Source organism: Marmota marmota, unplaced genomic scaffold, assembly GCF_001458135.2.
Source record: "Marmota marmota marmota unplaced genomic scaffold, marMar, whole genome shotgun sequence".
In the NCBI taxonomy this organism is placed as follows: Eukaryota; Metazoa; Chordata; class Mammalia; order Rodentia; family Sciuridae; genus Marmota; species Marmota marmota.
Window position 1 is genome coordinate 42532997 of NW_026000026.1, and position 19497 is coordinate 42552493.

The following is a 19497-nucleotide window of genomic DNA, read 5'->3' on the forward strand; positions in this document are numbered from 1 at the left end:
TTTTTTTTTTTTTTTTTTTTTTTTAAGAGGAAGACTTATAAAATCTGGTAATGGGGTGAGTTGTATAGTACACTCTCTGCAAGTGTTGTGTGTTTAAGGATGGCAGAAATTGAAACTCAGTGAGGTATCAGAATTTCTGAGCCTATCTGGTGTAGACATATCTCTTCTCATAGAATTATTAGGGATTTAACGCTCTGAATAAGATGCTGGGGCCACTAATTGCAGTTTTCCAGACTTCTAAAAGCTGAAGACTTCTCCTTATAGAAAAAGTGTTATTTAAAAATCTTTTCTAGATTCTGTGTCCTCTTTTCTGTTTCTTTGGCCCAAAATAAGTTATGATTTTTATTAGGTGGAAAACATGGTTTTGAATAGCTTCTACAGTTTTGTCCACTTACATAAAATTAAATATATAAAACATCTACATAAATGTGAGTGCAAAGAAATGTGTTTGGGCAGCCAGTGATTGATTGAACCCCAGGCCTTCCCCATACCAGGCATGTGCTTTACCACTAAACTACACCCTATCCCCTAAAAGTGGTTCTTTCTGTTTTGGGGGGCTGGGGGGATACCAGGGTTTGAACCTAGGCACACTCAGCCACTAAGCTGAATGTGTGTGTGTATTTTGTTTTTTGTGTTTAATTTTTTCTATTTTATTTAGAGACAGAGTCTCACTAAGTTGCTTAGTGCCTCTCAGTTGCTGAGGCTTGGCTTTGAACCCGTGATCCTCCTGTCTCAACCTCCCAAGCCGCTGGGATTACAGGCATGTACCACTGCATGTGGCAAAAGTGGTTATTTCTTTTCTTTTCTTTTTTTTTTTTTTTTTTGGTGCTGGGGATTGGACCCAGGCCTTTGTTGCATGCGAGGCAAGCACTCTACAACTGAGTTTATATCCCCAGCCCAGTAATTTCTTGACTGGTGGCATTTCAGTGATTTTTACTTTTTTCTTTTCTCTTTCTGTATTATTAAAATATTTTACAATGAGCATGTGTTATTGATATTCTGGAATAAACTCTCTGTCCAGGCCATGAATCCTTGTCTAANGCATTCTGAAATTTCTCCTTTTTAGTGCTTATTAAGGTAACTAACTACTATTGATGGGTTTTATTTTTACCTCTAGAATTAGTAGTCTTTTAAAAAAAAAAACTTTTCTTTTTACATAATTGATAGTATTTTGTATAATTTCTACCTTTTCACTTTATATACTAGAAGTCCAGTTCTTTATGTTTTTTGGTTTTTGTGGTGCTGGGGATTGGACCCAGGGCCTTGTGCATGCGAGGCAAGCACTCTACCAACTGAGTTATACCCCAGCCCAGTAATTTCTTGATGGTGGATTTCAGTGATTTTTACTTTTTTCTTTTCTCTTTTCTGTATTATTAAAATATTTTACAATGAGCATGTGTTATTGATATTCCTGGAATAAACTCTCTGTCCAGGGCCATGAATCCTTGTCTAAAAATAATTAGATTAGGAGTTTGCACACTGAGCTTTGGGGTGACTTGGAGCCCACTGTGTATGGGTTGAGCAGCCAGGCCTTTTTAGTTCTCTGCCTCTTGTGTGGTGATGATTACATTTGAAGAAAGGTTTCCATAGCTTACAAATGGCTAAATCACTGAGTATATAACCTCTAAGATCATTTTCAGCTCTGAAATTCTGATTGTTTTGTTTTTGCCCTATAAAGAGCTTTGAAAAATATATATGCAGGGGTGATTTTCAAAATATTTTGTAAAGGGTGGCACCATTTAGTCAAAAAATGCTGACTGTGTAGGCATACAGTTGTCCAGTAGTTAACCCTTCATTTAGGGCTGCATTTCATAGAGGGTGGGGTGCTTGCGACAGTGCCTGTTCATCAACCCTCTGAGGTAACTTAGCTTAGCCACGCATCTGCCCTACCTGTGTTACGCTGCACGTGATATCTTACAAAAGCAAAAAAGAAAGCAAATAATTCACCCAGAATATGTCAAAGTATCATCCTTCCCTTATTCCACCATTCCTTACCATTCCTACTCAGAATTTAAACAATGCTTTAACCCCCTTCAAGATTAACATCCCTAATCATGCCTATCTCAGGACTCCTGTTTTATTTGTGTTTCAGGTTGTCATGTTGGCAATGTACAACTTGTCTCTGGAAGGAAGTGGACGGCAAGGTTATTTCAGGTGGAAAGAAGATATTTGCTCTTTTATTGAGAAACATTGGACTTTTTTACTAGGGAATAGGTAATGTGGTTTTTAAAATCTTATGCTTGAAGGATGTAAAAAACAAATATATATGATTTGACTCAGCCTAACATAGCCCTGTTATTAGAGATTCACAGGATTTGTTTGTGGAAATCATAAAGAATTTTTGAATTCCAGATTTTTTGTTGTTGTTGTTGTTGACTTTTTTTAAAAGCCCTTTTTTAAAATTAAAAAAAATTTTTTTTAGTTGTAGTTGGACACAGTGCTTTAATTTAATTATTTTTATGTGGTGCTGAGGATTGAATCCAGCACCTCACATATACTAGGTGAGCACTCTACCGCTGAGCCACAACCCCAGCTCCTGTTGTTTACTTTTTTAAGTTAGAAAGATTTGTTTATGAAAAATCAGAGTAGAATTATATGCTATAAAATTGTAGGTTTCCATAGTTCTCTCATTCTACTGCAGAGGAAAGTGTTGGTTTCTACCAACTATGATATTTTTTTAAGTAATTCTTTGTTAAAAAAAAAAAAAATTGAGAGTTTTACTAAATGGGGGATGTTCAAGTGGTGGAGAAATAAGTATTTAATTTGGAGAAATAGGATTATTATGTCCTTTTAAAATCAATGACTTACAGGTCAGAAGAAAAAAAAGATAATGGTAGTTATTTATATTGCTCTTAATTAATTGAGGTATTATTAGAATTTGTTTTTATTAACTTGGAAAGGTAAATACTTTTGTATACTACTTGATATTTGTAGTGCTTAGCAAAGTCTTGAGTGCATTAACATGTAAATGGTTTACTCATTAATTACTCTTTTTATAATTTTGCTTTAATGTTTGCTGGAGAGTGTTCCTCCTTTGGGTCATTACACATAAGGATCAGTATCTGTCTTAGGATGCACAGGCACTGAGACTATTTGTTAAAGATCTGTGCCAATTTAACAAGAATTTTATTGCTATTAGGTGAATTTTGTTTAAGATTCTGATTGTGTCTGAAGTCCTGTATAAGATTCATAAATCTTGCATAATTACTGGGTTTGGTGGCACATAACTATAATCCTAGCAACTCAGGAAGCTGAGGCAGGAGGATTGCAAGTCCAAAGCCAGCCTCAAAAGCAATTTAGTGAGGCCTTAAGCAACTTAGCAAGACCTTATCTCAAAAAATAAAAAGGGCTGGGAATGTGCTCGGTGGTAAAGCACCCCTGTATTCAATGCCCAGAATCCCTGTCCCCCCCCCCCAAAAAAAAAAAAAAAAAAAAAAAAACTTACATTCTTACATAGTTAGGTCAGTGTAGACACAACAGAGCTTCTCATAACTTCAGGTCAAAGTTGGGAATTGTATCTGTCCTCACTGGACTCACCACAGCCTCTGTTAACCTTCAGTTCTGAGAAATCAGTTTGCTCAGGTTGCAGAGAAGAAGGGAAGGCAGTGGAAAGGAGGGGCATCCTCTAAAGATTTGCTGTGAAGAAAAAAACAAAATAGACTCAGAACATTTTACAAAATGGGATTATTTTAGTTATTGAGTTATTTAGTGCTGAGAGAAGAACTGACACTATGACTAGCTCTTTCTCATAAGGAAAGGACTTCTGTTGTCTTGGTTTAATGCTTTAGCGCTATTTATGGAACTTAATATACCCCATTTATAAGGGACAAAAAAGAGAAAAAACTGGTAAAATTAGATCTTGGAATTTTTTCATGATCTCTGAGTGCTGTTTTATTTAGTGGATTATTTTCTGGAAGAAATTGGATTTAAATAGCCTGCTCTTAAGAATATTGTTGTATTTTAATAGAAGTTGCTCAGTTTCATTTGTTCGTTTCTAGAATATGTTCTGAGAGGAATCAGCTAAAGCTTTTTTCTTTTTAACCTTCTAGTGAAACGCATTCATTGCTTTCCAGCTTCTATGTAGCTTAACTATTAAACTAGAGGTATTTTGCTATATTGGCATATCACTTGAATTATTATTTACTTAATATTTCTATTTAATAGAAATATTAAGTAAATAATAATTACTTAATTATTAGTCACTGATCTGGGCATGGTGGCAAACGTCCCTAATTCTGGCATCTCCAGAGACTGAGGCAGGAGGATCACAAGTTCAAAGCCAGCCTCAGCAATTTGGCAAGGCCATAAGCAATTTAGCAAGATCCTTTCTCTAAATAAAAAATGAAAAGGGCTGGGAACATGACTCAGTGTAAGTGCCCCTGGGTTCAATCCCTGATACCAACAAACAAACAAACAAACACCCCCCAAAAAAAAAAAACTATACAAGAGCTTAATTAATTAAGGTTAATTGCCATTGTGCGTATGATTATTTAATCTACTTTTACAATCCTGTTTTGAATTCTTGTAGAAGGTATAGTTTTGATTACTGAAGAATATTTTGAATACTTTCTTCTATTATCATATTTCATTGACTTTAAGATGCATAATTTTCACATTTTGACATTTCTGATAGTTGGATACATCTTACAGTTGATGATATGTCATAATTTAAATTGGTAGCCAACTCTTTCATATTTGTACTTAAAATGGTGTATCTTAAAGTCAATGAATGTTAGATTTGATGGAATGTGATAGAGTGCATTCATATGAATTATAATTCAAAAAACTGAGGTGGGTCCAGGGAAAGCAGTATAGGAAGCACTAGAAATTTGTCTCCCCACCTAGACAACAGTAGCATTGATAGAAATCTGTTTCTGAGAACTATTTTGGAACTCTGGAGTCTAATGAAGTCTTACAACTTCTAGGAGAAGGCTTGGACAATAAATTGTGATTTATTATGGTCAGTTTAATTATTGACAATAGCAACTACTCATCCACCACCTCCAGCCCTCAGATAGGGAGCTATGCGCTTGTGTTTTTTGTTTGTTTGTGTTTGTTTTTGTTTTTGTTTTTGTACTGGGAATTAAAACCTAGGGAACTTTACCACTCAGGTATAGCCCCAGCCCTTTTTATTTTGAGCACTATCTCATTAAGTTACTCAGGCTGCCCTTGAACTTGAGATCCTTCTGCCTCAGCATCCCCTGTCACTGGGATTATAGTATATATTCAAAGAAATTGAAAGCAGGGCCTGAAAGCTGTGTTCACACCCATGTTCATAGCAGCATTATTCACAGTAGCTAAAATTTGGAAGCAATGCAAGTGTCTATCAACAAATGAATGAATAAGCAAAATGGAGTATATACATACAATGAAATATTATTCACTTATTTATTTATGTATTTATGTGGTGTTGGGATTGAAGCAAGGACCTTGTGCATGTGAGGCAAGCACTCTATCAACTGAATTATATCCCCAGCCCTATTTATTTATTTTTCAGTTTGATACACAGTCTTGCCAAATTGCATAGAGCTTCACTAAATTGATGAGGCTGGCTTATAACCTATGATCCTCCTGCCTCAGCCTCTGGAGTAGCTGGGATTATAAGCCTAATACCACTGCATCCAGCATTATTCAGGTCTTAAAAAAGAAGGGAATTCTGGCACATACTATAACATACATAAGCTCTGAGGATATAATGCTAAATAAAATAAGCCAGTCACAAGAATACTGTATGTCTTTACTTCCATGAGGTATGTAGAATAATGAAAGTCATAAATAAAGAAAATAGAACAATGGTTGTCAGGGTCTAGGGAGGAGGGCAGAGGGCATAATTGGGAGTTATGTGTTTAAGGGATATAGGATTTGTTTTGCATTATAAAAAGAATTTTGAAGCTGGATGGGGGTGATGATTATAGAGGATGAATCTTCTATAATCAAGGTGTTGGTAAGCTTGGTTCCTTTTTTTTTTTTTTTTATGGTATCAGGGATTGAATTTAGGGGAGTTTAACCACTGAGCCACACACCCCAGCTTATTTGATATTTTATTTAGAGATAGAGTCTCACTGAGTTACTTAGGCCCTTGCTAAGTTGCTAAGACTGACTTTGAACTCAGGATCCTCCTGCCTCAGCCTCCTGAGCCATGTTCCTTTTGAGGGCTGTGAGAAACGGTCTATTCCAGGCCTCTTTCTCAGCTTTGTTAGTCTCAGATAATCCTTGGTTTGCAGATAGATGGCTTTCTCCATGTGTCTTCACATTGTCTCTCCTCTGTACACATTTGTCTCTATGTCCAAATTTTATTGGATAGTATCCAACTTAATGACCTCATTTTAACTTGATCCTCCTACAAAGATGCTGTTTTCTCATTCACATGTCCTAGGGGTTAGGACTTCAGCATCTTTTTGTGGTGGGGAGGTAATAATTCAATCTGTGACAGTGATCATTAACTTTATGAACACTTAAGTTATTCCAGCTTTCCCCCATTTAAATCAAACTTGTAAAGAATTTTCTTATGTATACATGCTCTGTAGTTTTGAGATTAGAAAATTTCTGAGGTCAGAGGATACACATATTTTGGATACAAATTATGAAAGTAACCTCTAGAAAGTATATACCAATTATATTTCCACTAAATGCATGATTGCTCACTTCCCAAACTCCCATCAACAACACATTAGTTTTTAAAATATTTTGAATTTTGTCAGCTTTTTGTTTATTTATTGTGATTTTTTTAAAAAAATCTAAATTTACATCTCTTAGCTTTTTTTTTGGTACTGGGGATTGAACCCAGGGGTTTAATCTTATACCTATCATTAAACATTTACCACTGAGCCACATTTCCAGTTCTTTTTATTTTTTATTTTAAGACAGAATCTCCCTGAGTTGCTTAAGGTCTTGCTAAGTTGCTGAGGCTGGCCTCAAACTCGTGATCTTCCTGTCTCAGCCTCCTGATGTTCCTGCCTCAGCCTCCTGAGTCACTGTGATTACAGGTGGACACACCACACCCAGTCCATCTTAGCCATTATTAAGTGTTGCAGTTATGTGATACTAAGAATATTCACATTATTATGCAACAGATCTACATAATTCTTTCTTCTTGCAAATCTGAAACACTGTACTAATTAAACAACTGTCCTTTCTCCCCTCTTCTTAGCCTCTGATAATCATCATTCTACTTTCTGTGAATCTGACTCTTCTAGATAGTGGACTCCTATAGTATTTATCTTTTCATGACTAGCTTTATTTCACTTAGTATAATGTCCTCAAAGTTTGTCCATGTTACAGTCTGTAGTAGGATTTCCTTCCTTTTTAGGACACTGTGTGTGTGTGTGTGTACATGCAACTTTTTATTATTATTATTTTTTTTTTTTTATTGGGAATTAGACCGTGGGATAGTTGGTTCACCCTTTACCACTGAGTTACATCCCCAGCCATTTTTATTTTTTATTTTGACATGGTCTTGTTAAGTTGCTCAAAGTTCCTCAACCTCCAAGGTTGCTGGGAATACAGGTGTGTGCCACCACACCCAGCTACATACAACATTTTGTTTTTTCATCCATCCCTATTTGGATATTTGGGTTGCCTCTATCTTTGTTGATCTTTTTTGAGAAGCTGAAAAGAATCATTTCTCTTTCTAATCTTACTTTGTCATTCCAACATTCCCAACCTCCTATTATCTGTTGGGCAAAGTGAGGTTTGGGGACCCATGAGGCTTATACCATCCACTCTTATTTGTTATTCAATAAAAAAGGTACATGTAGGGCTGGGGATGTGGCTCAAGCGGTAGCACGCTCGCCTGGCATGCGTGCGGCCCGGGTTCGATCCTCAGCACCACATACCAACAAAGATATTGTGTTTGCCGAGAACTAAAAAATAAATATTAAAAAAAAAAAAAAGTACATATAGTAGAATGGATTTTAAGCTTTTTGGTCTCAGGATCCTTTTATACCCAAACATTATTGAGGATCTCAAATAGTTTTTGTTTATGTTGATTATTGCTATTGATATTTTCTGTTTTAGAAATTGAAGCAGAAAATTTTAAAATATTTATTAGCCTGACACAGTGGTTCAGGCCTGTAATCCCAGCAATTTGGGAGGCTGAGGCAGGAGGATCACAAGTTCCAAGCTAGGCTCAGCAACTTGTTGAAACACACCTTGAAATAAAAAGGGCTGGAGATGTAGTCCAATGGTAAAATGGCTCTGGATTCAATCCTCATTACCCCCCAAATTTTTATAATTAATTTATTTATAAAGAATAATAACTAACAAATTTCTTGTTAACATAATATTTTTGTAAAAAATATTTTCCAAAACAAAAATAATAGCAAGAAAGGTCACATTGTTTCCTTTATTTACTGATCTCTTCAATGTACGGCTTGAAGAAGATGTATTTCAATATCAAGCTATAAAATTGCTGGAAAACTACTACACACTTAGTGTGAAAAAGGCAAACAGCATCTTATTTTTGTTATGAAAATAATTTTTATCTCATGTATTCCTGACAGGCTTCAGCCCCAGGGGTCTCAGGACCTCATTTTGAGAATTGCTGGTACAGCCAAGCTAAGCTGGTGTCAGCCATTTTGGAAGGCATGATATTTCACTTCTTTTTCTTGAAACCATGATGGTCAAATTAGAAAAACCTTCCTTTGAAAGAGTGAATTTTTTTTTTTTTTTTTGTACCAGGGATTAAACCCAGAGGTGCTTAACCACCAAGTTACATCCCTAATCCTTTTTATATTTTATTTTAAGATAGGGCCTCACTAAGTTGCTTCAGGCCCTACTAAGATGCTGAGACTGGCTTTAAACTTGCAATCCTCCTACCTCAGTCTCCTGAGATGCTGGGATTACAAGTATATACTATTATGCCTGGCAAAAGAATGATTTTCAAGTGATGGGAGAGGTAAGAAAACAAATAGAGTGGTTTCTACCCTAGTTTTATTCCTTGGGTGAGACAGAGGATTTTGGAAAATTTAGAAAAAGGTAGGTAGTAGGAGAGGTTCCCTGCGACCAAGGGCTAAGGTTGGAAACCAAGTTGTTATTCTCCCCATTTTAGCTTTCCATTACTGTAAGGGTATATCTGACATAAGATATTTATGAAATAAAGAGATTTATTTTAGCTCAAGGTTCTTATAGGTTCAAGCCAAGATTGTATGTATGGCCCCTTTGCTTTAGGCCACTGGTTAGAGCAGGTGGTCACATCTCAAGCCAGGTACAGAGAGAGAAAGAGAAGAGAGAGACTAGAGTCTTATAGTCCTCTTTGAGGGTACACCACCAGTGACCTAAGACCCACCTCTTAAATGTCCACAGTACCTTCCATTACCACTGTGTCAGGGATCGAGCTTTTACATATGGACCTTTGGGGGACACTCAGCCAAACTGAAAAACACTGAAGAAGTGTTTTTTTTGTTGTTGTTGGTTTTTTTTAGAATTTCTTGTTCACTTACATTTTCAAGATGGAAATAAAATAGTTGCCTTTAAAATAATTTTCAACAGGAACTTTTTTTTTTTTTAAAGAGAGAATTTTTTAATATTTATTTTTTTTTAGTTCTCGGCAGACACAACATCTTTGTTTGTATGTGGTGCTGAGGATCGAACCCGGGCCGCACGCATGCCAGGCGAGCGTGCTGCCACTTGAGCTGCATCCCCAGCCCTCAACAGGAACTTTAATAGTTGATTTTTTTTTTTTTCTAAGTCATATAGGCTCTCTGTATTTGTGGAACATACCATGTAATTTTATTACCATTTTAGTATATCAGAGCAAACTGCAGCAGGCTGAGAGATGCATCTATCTCCCTGGTAAAGTGAGCCATTTACCAGGACTTATCATAACTACCCAGTCTTGGATTTATGCTTCTTGTGTGCTTTATTTCTTGAGAGCTGTGCTCAATTCACATGTAAAAGCAACTTAATTAAAGCTTACAGAACTCTATAGCTTAATGAGTATGATGAGAACTGTTTTATGTGCTTTGTTTGAGTTCTTTCATTCAATCCTCTTAGCAACTGGTGGAGTAAATTCTATATTCTGATTTCACAGATTAGGAAACTGAGACAGTGGAAAGATGATAGAGCCAGGATTTGAAGCTAGTTAGATTCCAGAGCTTCTCTCTTGACTCGTATGTTCTGTTCCTTCAACAATAGGGGGGATCCATAGCATGTCATAGTCTAGAAGTCAAAGAGAATATATGTAGAGTGTATTTGCTATATGATGATCGACTTAAAGTGCTAATGGTTTGTAAATTCTTGGGAATTTACAAATTTTTTCCTCTTTAGGAAAAAGACTTCAACATGGTGGAGCACAGTAGCAGGTTGCCTCAGTGTGGGAAGTCCTATGTACTTTCGTTCAGGTGCTCAGGAATTTGGAGAGCCTGGATGGTGGAAACTTGTTCATAACAAGCCCCCAACAATGAAACCTGAAGGAGAGAAGTTGTCTGCATCCACTTTGAAAGTAAAAGGTACCACTGTAAAAGGTGCAATTCAGGCAGAGCAGAGCAAATGTTAGCACAGGAGACAGTCCTGCTTTTATCAGCCATAGCTCATCAGTCTCTCTGGAGCTATTCCACTTGACAATTTTATGATGACACTATTCTTTTATATTGTAAATAAATACTATGTAAAAACAACATTTTATCATTTCTTAATGAAGTTACCAGTCTTATAAATTTCCTCTGATGTCTGAAAGGTTCAATGTTTTTAATCTGATTTCTTTTTAACTTTTTATTATGGAAATTTAAAAGCATACAGAGGTAAAGAAAATACTATAATAAATTCCCATGTGTCTTTCACCTTACTCCAACAATAGTAACTCCATGCCAGGTGCTGGGCTGGAGGATACAAGTTCAAGGACAACCTGGGCATTAACAAGATCTTGACTTAAAATAAATTAAATAACAACAATAACAAAACAAAAAAAACCCCACCAAACCCAAAAAAACAAATGTTGAATGTTTTTTCTGATATAAGGCTACTGATTCATAATGAGGATGAGGAGAGCATGGGAGGAATAGACGAACTTTAGATAGGGCAGAAGGAAGGGAGGGGGCATGGGGGTAGTAAAGACGGTGGAATATAATGGACATCATTACCCTAAATAAATATATGAAGACACTAATGGTGTGACTCTACTTTGTGTATAACCAGAGACATAAAAAAAAATGTGCTCTATATGGGTAATATGAATTGAATCGCATTCTGCTGTCATATATAAAAATTAGAATTTAAAAAAACATATATATATATATATATATATATATATACATATACACACACACACACATATATGTGTGTGGGTATGTATGTGTGTGTGTGTATATATATATATATTAGTAAGAAATAAGGATTCTTTCCTTTTCGTAGCCTAACCATAGTGCTGTTTTACATTTTTTAAAAAATTAGTAACTCCTTAGTAGTACCCATTGATCTGATTTTTTTTCCTTTGGGCAATACTGGAAATTGAACCCAGGGCCTCATGCATGCTGAGCACATACTCTACCACTAAGTTATATCCCCAGCCCTGCCCCCCTTTTTAAATTAATTTTTATTTTGAGAGAGTGTCTCACTAAATTATATAGACTGTCCTCAAACTTGAGATCCTCTGGCCTCAGCCTCCGAAGTAACTGGGATTACAAACGTGTCAATGTATCAGGCTAGCTTCTGGGTTTTTTTGGGTTTTTTTTAATCCAAAAATTTTTAAATGAGCTTTAACAATTTTCAACATATAATGGTAAAATATCAAATGGTATTGAAGGGTATAAAGTCTGAAAATCTCCCCTCTCCCACTACAGTTTTACTCCCCAGAGTAACCAGGGTTATCTCTCATGAATGCTTTTAGAGATTACCTCTGCATTTTAAGCATTTTTTTTAAAGCCTAAATACACTCTAATACTTATTCCCCATTTCCCCCCAGGACACCTTGGACATCCTTCCATTACAATACATATAGGTTTACCCTATTTTCCTTTATTTCATTGATTCGATTATATGGTTTTATGATTATGTATTAAGCCATTCCCTTGTTGATGGACATTTTGATTGTTCTGCCCGTTGTTATTTAATCAGTGCTTCAATTGCACAAATTTGTATACATGTACAAACTGCAAACAGTTGCTGTATCAAAGGGCATATTCATTAAAAAATATGAACCTCCAGACAACCATCTTAAAACTTATACCCTATTAAAAAGTCATGAAAATGCCTATTTGCTGAGCATTATCAAACTTTTAATGTTTACCCATTTTAATAAGTGAAAGGTAATGTTTGTTTAGATTTACATTCTTTTTTAGAATTTAGATTTAACTTCTTTTTTATTAAGAGGTATCTAATTCTTCTAACTTAAGGCATTCATCAAACATTTCTATATTGAACATGGTTCTAAGTTCACAGTAATACATTACAAAAAGAAATTAACATTGAGTAGTTATTTTAAAAGTTGGAGCTGGTATTCCGTACCTGTAATCCCAGTAGCTCTAGAGGCTGAGGCAGGAGGAGTGCAACCAACCTTAGCAACTTAACGAGGCCCTGAGCAACTTAATGAGATCCTATCTCAAAATAAAAAATAAAGCTGGGCATGGTGGCGTATGCTTGTAATCCCAGCAGCCCTGGAGGCTGAGACAGGAGGATTGCGAGTTCAAAGCCAGCCTCAGCAATGGCAAAGCGCTAAGCAACTCAGTGAGATCCTGTCTCTAAATAAAATACAAAATAGGGCTAGAGATGTGGTTCAGTGTTGAGTACCCCTGAGTTCAATCCCCAATAACCGAGAAGAAAAAGAAAAAAAACCTAAATAAATAAGTAAAAAATTAAAAAAGAACTAGGGATGTAGCTTAGAGGTTAAGTACCTCTGGTTTCTATCCCTGGTACCAAAAAAATAAAACAAAATAAAAATAAAAGTTGGATATTTACTTTCTAGCAGCCTCAAAACCAGCATTGGATCCCATCATTACTGTCGAGGGACTTAGAAAACGGGTGAGCCGGAATCCTGTGGAATCTGCCATGGAACTAAAAGAGAAAAGGTCTCGAACTCAGGAAGCCAAAGACATTAGAAGAGCCCAGAAGGAAGCAGCTGGCTTTCTGGACAGAAGCACATCTTCTACTCCTGTGAAATTCATAAACCGAGGCCGCAGGCCAGACGTGATTCTTGAGAAAGGAGAAGTAATTGATTTCTCATCCTTGAGCTCTTCTGACCGCACCCCTCTAACAAGCCCATCTCCTTCTCCCTCTCTGGATTTCTCTGCCCCGGGGACGCCTGCCTCTCATTCTGCCACTCCTAGCTTGCTTTCAGAAGCTGATCTGATTCCAGATGTGATGCCACCGCAAGCCCTGTTTCATGGTAAGACTTAACCTTCCACAAATTTTTTTATCTTGGGTGTGGGCCAAGTCCTTTATCTTGGGCGAGAGTTTTCACCTCTTGCCTTCTTCTTTCCTATGTCTTTTCTTTTTTTAAACTTTTCCTGGTGCTGGGCATTGAACCCAGGGCCTTGTGCTGAGCTATACTCTTCTTCCCTATGTCTTGATACTACTGTTTTATACTCTGTGTAGATGATGATGAACTGGAAGGCGATGGAGTCATAGACCCAGGGATGGAGTATGTTCCACCCCCATCTGGGTCAGCAGCTTCTGGGCCAGTGAGTGGAGGCAGAAAGAAGGTCAGAGCACCCGAACAGATAAAGCAGGAGGTAGAGAGTGAGGAGGAAAAGCCTGACAGGATGGATGTTGACAGTGAAGACACGGATTCAAACACATCTTTGCAAACAAGGGCTCGAGAAAAGAGGAAGCCTCCACTGGAGAAAGACACAAAACCTAAAGGGCCCAAGTACACTCCTGTGAGCATCTATGAGGAAAAACTTCTGCTTAAGAGGCTGGAAGCCTGTCCCAGTGCAGTTGCTATGACACCAGAAGCTCGGAGACTGAAGCGGAAATTGATTGTCAGACAAGCAAAAAGGGATAGGGGATTACCACTTTTTGACTTGGATCAAGTTGTTAATGCTGCTCTTCTGTTAGTTGATGGGATTTATGGAGCCAAAGAAGGAGGAGTTTCCAGGCTTCCAGCCGGACAAGCCACATATCGGACTACCTGTCAGGACTTCAGGATTCTTGACCGATACCAGGTGATGTGAGCATGCACCCTAAAACTGTTAGGGGTTGGGTGGAAGTCCGGCAGGCAGCATCTGGCAGTGGACATGTTACGCTTGACTTTTTTTTTTTTTTTTTTTTGGTAGTGGGGATTGAGCCCAAGGGTGCTTTGAGGCACATCCCAGCCCTTTTAATTTTTATTTTGAGACAGGGTCTCACTAAGTTGCTTGGGGCTGAGTTGCTGAGGGCTGGCCTTGAACTTATGATCCCCTGCCTTGGCCTCCCAAGTTGCTGGGATACAGGCATGTGTCATGTTGCTATGCTATGACTTTTAAAATCATGAGTAATTTTAGGAGAGAAAAGAAAAGAATAAGGGAGGAAAATGCAAAAATTGCTTGGCTTTATGTTTCAAAATTATTCAATACATCTTCATTTTCTTTTCCACTGAGCATTTAAGACATAACCTAGAGGATTTTTTTCCTGTCTCTCTGTCTCTGATGGTAGTTGTACATGCTTCAAGTCATTTTGATTGGCAGATTTGTTGAGGATGTGCAGTGTCCCAGACACTGTGCAGAGCAGGACCTGCAGGTGTATAAATATCTGTATAGTTAGGGCAAAACATAAAACAACATGAAATGGTAACTGAGGTATCAGTGTTTGGTCCCCTCTGCTCAGAGACTGTTCAATGGAACCCATGTTCTGTGAGTGCTCCTGGAAACAATTAATTCCACTCAGAACTTCTGGGACTTCCCACTAGCAGGTAGGAAATGTCTTATTTCCCTCTCTCTTTGCTAGCACTAGATACTACCCAGTCTTTTCTATTTCATTTCTTTGGTTACAGGTGAGGTTAAACGTGTTCCCTAGTTGTTTCTTACCCTGTGAATTTTCATTTTTCTGTTTTCTTATTTTTCTCTGGAAGGTAATGGCATGTCTCTTTATTGCTCATGGTCAGATATTACTCAGTGATATACCAAGGATGGGGCTTCTTTCTTTTGTTGTGCTGGTCATTTGACTTGTAAGTCCTTTCGATTTGACATGCCTTCTTCCTGAGTTCTAGAAAGTCTTGGTTTCCTGTCTTCTATTTCCTCTGTTCTGTTTTAGGAACTTTCCTATTGTTGCACATTGGACCCTATAGACCAGGGATTGGCAAACTTTCTTTAAAGGCATTAAATATTGTGGGTCACACAGTCTAGGTCGTATTTATTCAACTCTGCTGCTGTAATGGGAAGCAGCCATAGTAAATGACTATGTCCCAGAGAAACTTATTTAATAAAGTGGGCAATGGCTGGATTTGTCCTGTGGGCTATAGTTTGGCAAGACCCCTACTCATCTTAATTGTCTTTTCTTTTCCCACCTACTTCCCATCTTTTCTTTCCTTTAAAGTATTAACCTGCCTACCTACAATCCGGGAGCCAGGTGGGGAGTAACCAGGAGCCTACCTACCTTTAAAGCAACCTCCCATGACTCTCCCTGTCTTCCAGACAGGCCTTACTCCCAGCTTGGTTCCCTGTGTCCAGAATTTCTTGAGACTCTGTGGAGGGTCCAGTCTTCTTCCTATGGAGGGAATGATAATTTCCTATGGATGAGCAAACTAAGAGCCTCTCATTCCGTAGTCCCACTGCCTGCCCTCAGCTTTAACAGAGCCTGATCCCTCTAATATCTGTGCTTTCCTGAGGCTGTTGTGTAAATCACTCTGTTCTCTGCCTGTCTTTATTACAACCTAAGGTTTCAGCTTTCTTTAGTCTATTCAGTCATTTTCTGCATATTCGCATGCTTTTGCTTACAGTTATCTGTTCACCTGTTCTTCATTCTTGTGTGTCTGTGTTTTTAATCCATATACTTTATTTTTTTTCTTGATTTGTTCTATACTTTATTTTTTTAACTTTGAAATGTGTCTTAGAGGTTATTTGGGAGACTAAGGCAGGAGGTCAGTTTGAAGTCCAGCCCCAGCAATTTGGCAAAACCCTATTTCAAAGTAAGAAAAAATAAATAAATAAAGGGCTAGCTCAGTGGTGCAATGCCCTGGATTCAATCCCCAGCACAAAAGCAAAAGCAAACACTGAACAACATGCACAAATCTAACTTCAAAGAAATTGTCACTTTTAGAGAAATGCTGTGAAAGAAGATAATGCAAAACAGTTTTTCTGAATCATAGATTTGGATTAGTTGTGTCTTTCAAAAGGATCTATTGACACCCCCACCTCTGTTACCTGTGAATGAATTGACCTTATTTGGAAATAGGGCTTTTATAGATATAGTCCTATTAAAATGAGGTTATTCTAGAGTAGGGTGGACCCTTAATCCAATTCAACTGATGACTTTATAAGAGACACAGAGATCAGTCACTGGGAGAAGACCACATGAAGACAGGCAGATATTAGCCGTGCCATCTATGACCCACCAGATCCCAGGGATTGCCAGCAGCACCAGAATCTTAGAGAAAGTTACAGGACAGATTATCTGGTAATACACTCAGAGAGAGCATGGCTCTACCCATACCTTGATTTCTGACTTTTGAGCTCTGAAGCTGAGACAGTTAATTTCCTTTGTTCTAAGGCACCCAGTTTATGATACAGTTTTTTGTATCCACAGAGAGGGAACCCACAGATTCAACCAATTGTAAATGGAAAAAATTTGGGGAAAAATTAAATCTGTACTGAATATATATAGATTATTTTCTTATCATTATTACCTAAACAATTTGTATGACATCTTTTTACATAACATTATTTTATGTATAATAAATAATTTAGAGGTAATTTTAAGTATGTGGAAGGATGTGCTTAGATTATATGCAAATACCGTGCCATTTTATATAAAAGACTTGAGCATCTGTAGATTTGGGTATTCTCAGGGGATCTGGAAACAACTTCCTGCAGATACTGAGAGACAACTATACTTTGTTCTGGTAGCCCCAAGAAATACAGTTATGTTCTGGCTTCAGTTTCCATGAGCCCTGCCTGGGCAAGTAAGTGATCAGGGTCATTAGGGGTCCTGGGAAACAGAATGCTCACCACAGTTTGAACGTCAGAGTTGTCGTATATATATCAGGAACCATGGCAGAAATCTGGGCAAAGCCAGGCATGGTGGTATACAACTGTAATCCTAGCAACTCGGGAGGCTGAGGTAGGAGGATCGTGAGTTCAAGGCCAGCCTCAGCAACTTAGTGAGGCCCTGTCTCAAAGTAAAATATAAAAAGGATTGGGGATGTGGCTCAGTGGTTAATAGCCTCTGGGTTCAATCCCCAGTACAAAAATTAAAAAAAAAAAAAAAAAAGAAAGAAAGAAAGAAAGAAAAAGAAATCTGGACAGAGGGAGTGAGATTCTCTATAGTTCCTGCTAAGGCTGACATGGCTTCTATCTTGTAAGTAAGTCAGTGCAACCTGTGTAGTGGGTATCCTTCTCTGATCCAGGGGGCATGTACTGAGAGGGTACAGGAGGCTCAGAGTGCATGGTTTAGAAAAGCTGAGCACAGCTGAGATTATTCTGGGCCACCACTTATTCCTTAGGTTTAAAAGATGGTTGGTGGTAACAGGGACTTAGTGACGACAGCCTCTTGTGTCTGCCCCTGGAGTCACACTTGTCCACTTTGTGCTGGCCACTTTTGTGTGTGAGACTCAGCAGGGGTCCTACTTTTTCCCTTCTCCTGCAGTTCCTTTGCCCATCCTGTGTGTTTGATTTGTTTCCTGTGGCCCTTCTTTACCTGTTGGTTTCCTAAGCAAAGCTGCATAGGAGCTGGGTACAATGGCACACACCCATGATCCCAGTGACTTGAGAGGCTGAGGCAGGAAGATTGCAAGTTCAAGGCCAGACTGGGCAACTTAGTGAGACCTCATCTCAAAATAAAAACAAAAAGGGCTGAGGATATAGTTCAGTGATAAAGTGTCCCTGGGTTCAACCCCAAAAAAAACAACCAAACAACAACAAAAACAGATGCATGGGAGGTAAACTTTGAGATCTGCATGTTTGAAAAAGCCTTAAGTTAAACCAGAATTTCAAGCCAGTGGCAGATGAAGTTGAAAGCCAACCTAATAGCAAACTGGAACCAAGTAGACAATGGGCAATGCTTTCAAATTCTGAGGAAAATGCAATTAAACCTGTGATTCTGTGCACACTCAGAGTCTAGGTGAGTCCTCTGTGGCAGGCCCTAACAACTCTGCTTTTAAGTCTCTCCTCATGAACTGGTCAGAGTTCCCAGGGAAGAGTTTCCAGATTCAGAAACCTGGTTGCCAAGTGAGAGAAGAGGGACCTTCCCACTCACCTTATTGCTATCAGAACCCCTGTTACACCTTCTGTAGAGATGGTACTTCCCAACTGCTGCTAGGAGAGGGCAGCCACCCACAGCAGGGAATTGAGGGATAGGGGATGAGGAATCTTGCCAACCACCTAGGTTTTTAGTTCTGTGGGTTCTACAGCATTGACTGGGCTAGTTCTCACTGTATCCAAAGTCATCTAGGATTTTGATTAAATCAGTTATTATTTGTCCATTTGCCCCCTAGTTTCTATTGTTTCTTTTCTCCATTTTTCTGTTCTTGTGTGTTTACCACCTCACCCCCCACCATTCTGTTTCTGTAGTTTTAATAGGGGGTGCTTGTAGTTAATCCTCCATCTTAACCTGGACTTTTTCTTTTGGTACTAGGATTTGAACATAGGGGTGCTCTACCGCTGAGCTTCATCCCCAGACCTTTTTATTTTTTATTTTGAGAGAGGGTCTTGCTAAATTGCTCAGGCTGGACTCAAACTTAACCATTCTCCTACTTCAGCCTCCCTAGTCTCTAGGATTACAGGCATGTACCACCATGCCAAGCAGCCTGGACCTTTAGTATGAGTTTAATGCAGTTACACAGGTTGGCAGTTGCACATTCACTTATTCTATTCATAGTCTTCCTTACTTTCTGACAAATGTGTATTCGTAGTTATAAATATCCCTATAAGTACTGTTACCTATAATTTATGGCTTTTAAAATGATGTGACTTTATTACCAATCAGTATTTAACATTCTGTAATTTTCTTCATTATTTCCTCTTTGCCCAAGAATTAGTGCCATCTTTAGTTTTCAGATAAAATAATTTTAGTAATCAGTTTTCAGATAAAATATTTTTTGGTAACTAGATTTATTTCTAGTCAGATTATATCATGGTCAAAGAAAATAGTCTGTGATTAATTTTTTTAAGTTATACATTTTATTTTTATAGGTCCTAACTTAAGACATTTATTTATTTATTTGTTTATTTATTTTTAAGACATTTATTGTTCTGTACTAATTTTTTAATGTTGTCATCTGGTTTTCTTCCCAAACTAAAATATTTTTGCATGCTCTCATTTGTATTTTTTCTTTGCATTACTTATTTAAGTGGTAAGTAAATTTTGCTACATTGTTTATTCTCTCTGGTTTCTCTCTCTCTCTCTCTCTTTTTTTTTTTTTTTTTTTTTTTT

At 37.7% G+C, this 19497-nt stretch overlaps 1 protein-coding gene across 3 annotated transcripts in view; it reads left to right on the forward strand.

The window, feature by feature from the left end:
- Kat14 (lysine acetyltransferase 14) overlaps positions 1-19497 on the forward strand; it is a 44322-nt gene that overhangs the window by 5895 nt on the left and 18930 nt on the right. For 2 of the 3 annotated variants that reach the window (XM_015483220.2, XM_048811342.1), the window contains exons 3-6: positions 2093-2214; positions 10267-10448; positions 12899-13318; positions 13528-14096. In XM_015483220.2, coding sequence (XP_015338706.1) covers positions 2093-2214; positions 10267-10448; positions 12899-13318; positions 13528-14096 — 1293 coding nt within the window. The remainder of the gene's footprint in view (positions 1-2092; positions 2215-10266; positions 10449-12898; positions 13319-13527; positions 14097-19497) is intronic. The other variant, XM_015483230.2, reaches the window with a different exon arrangement.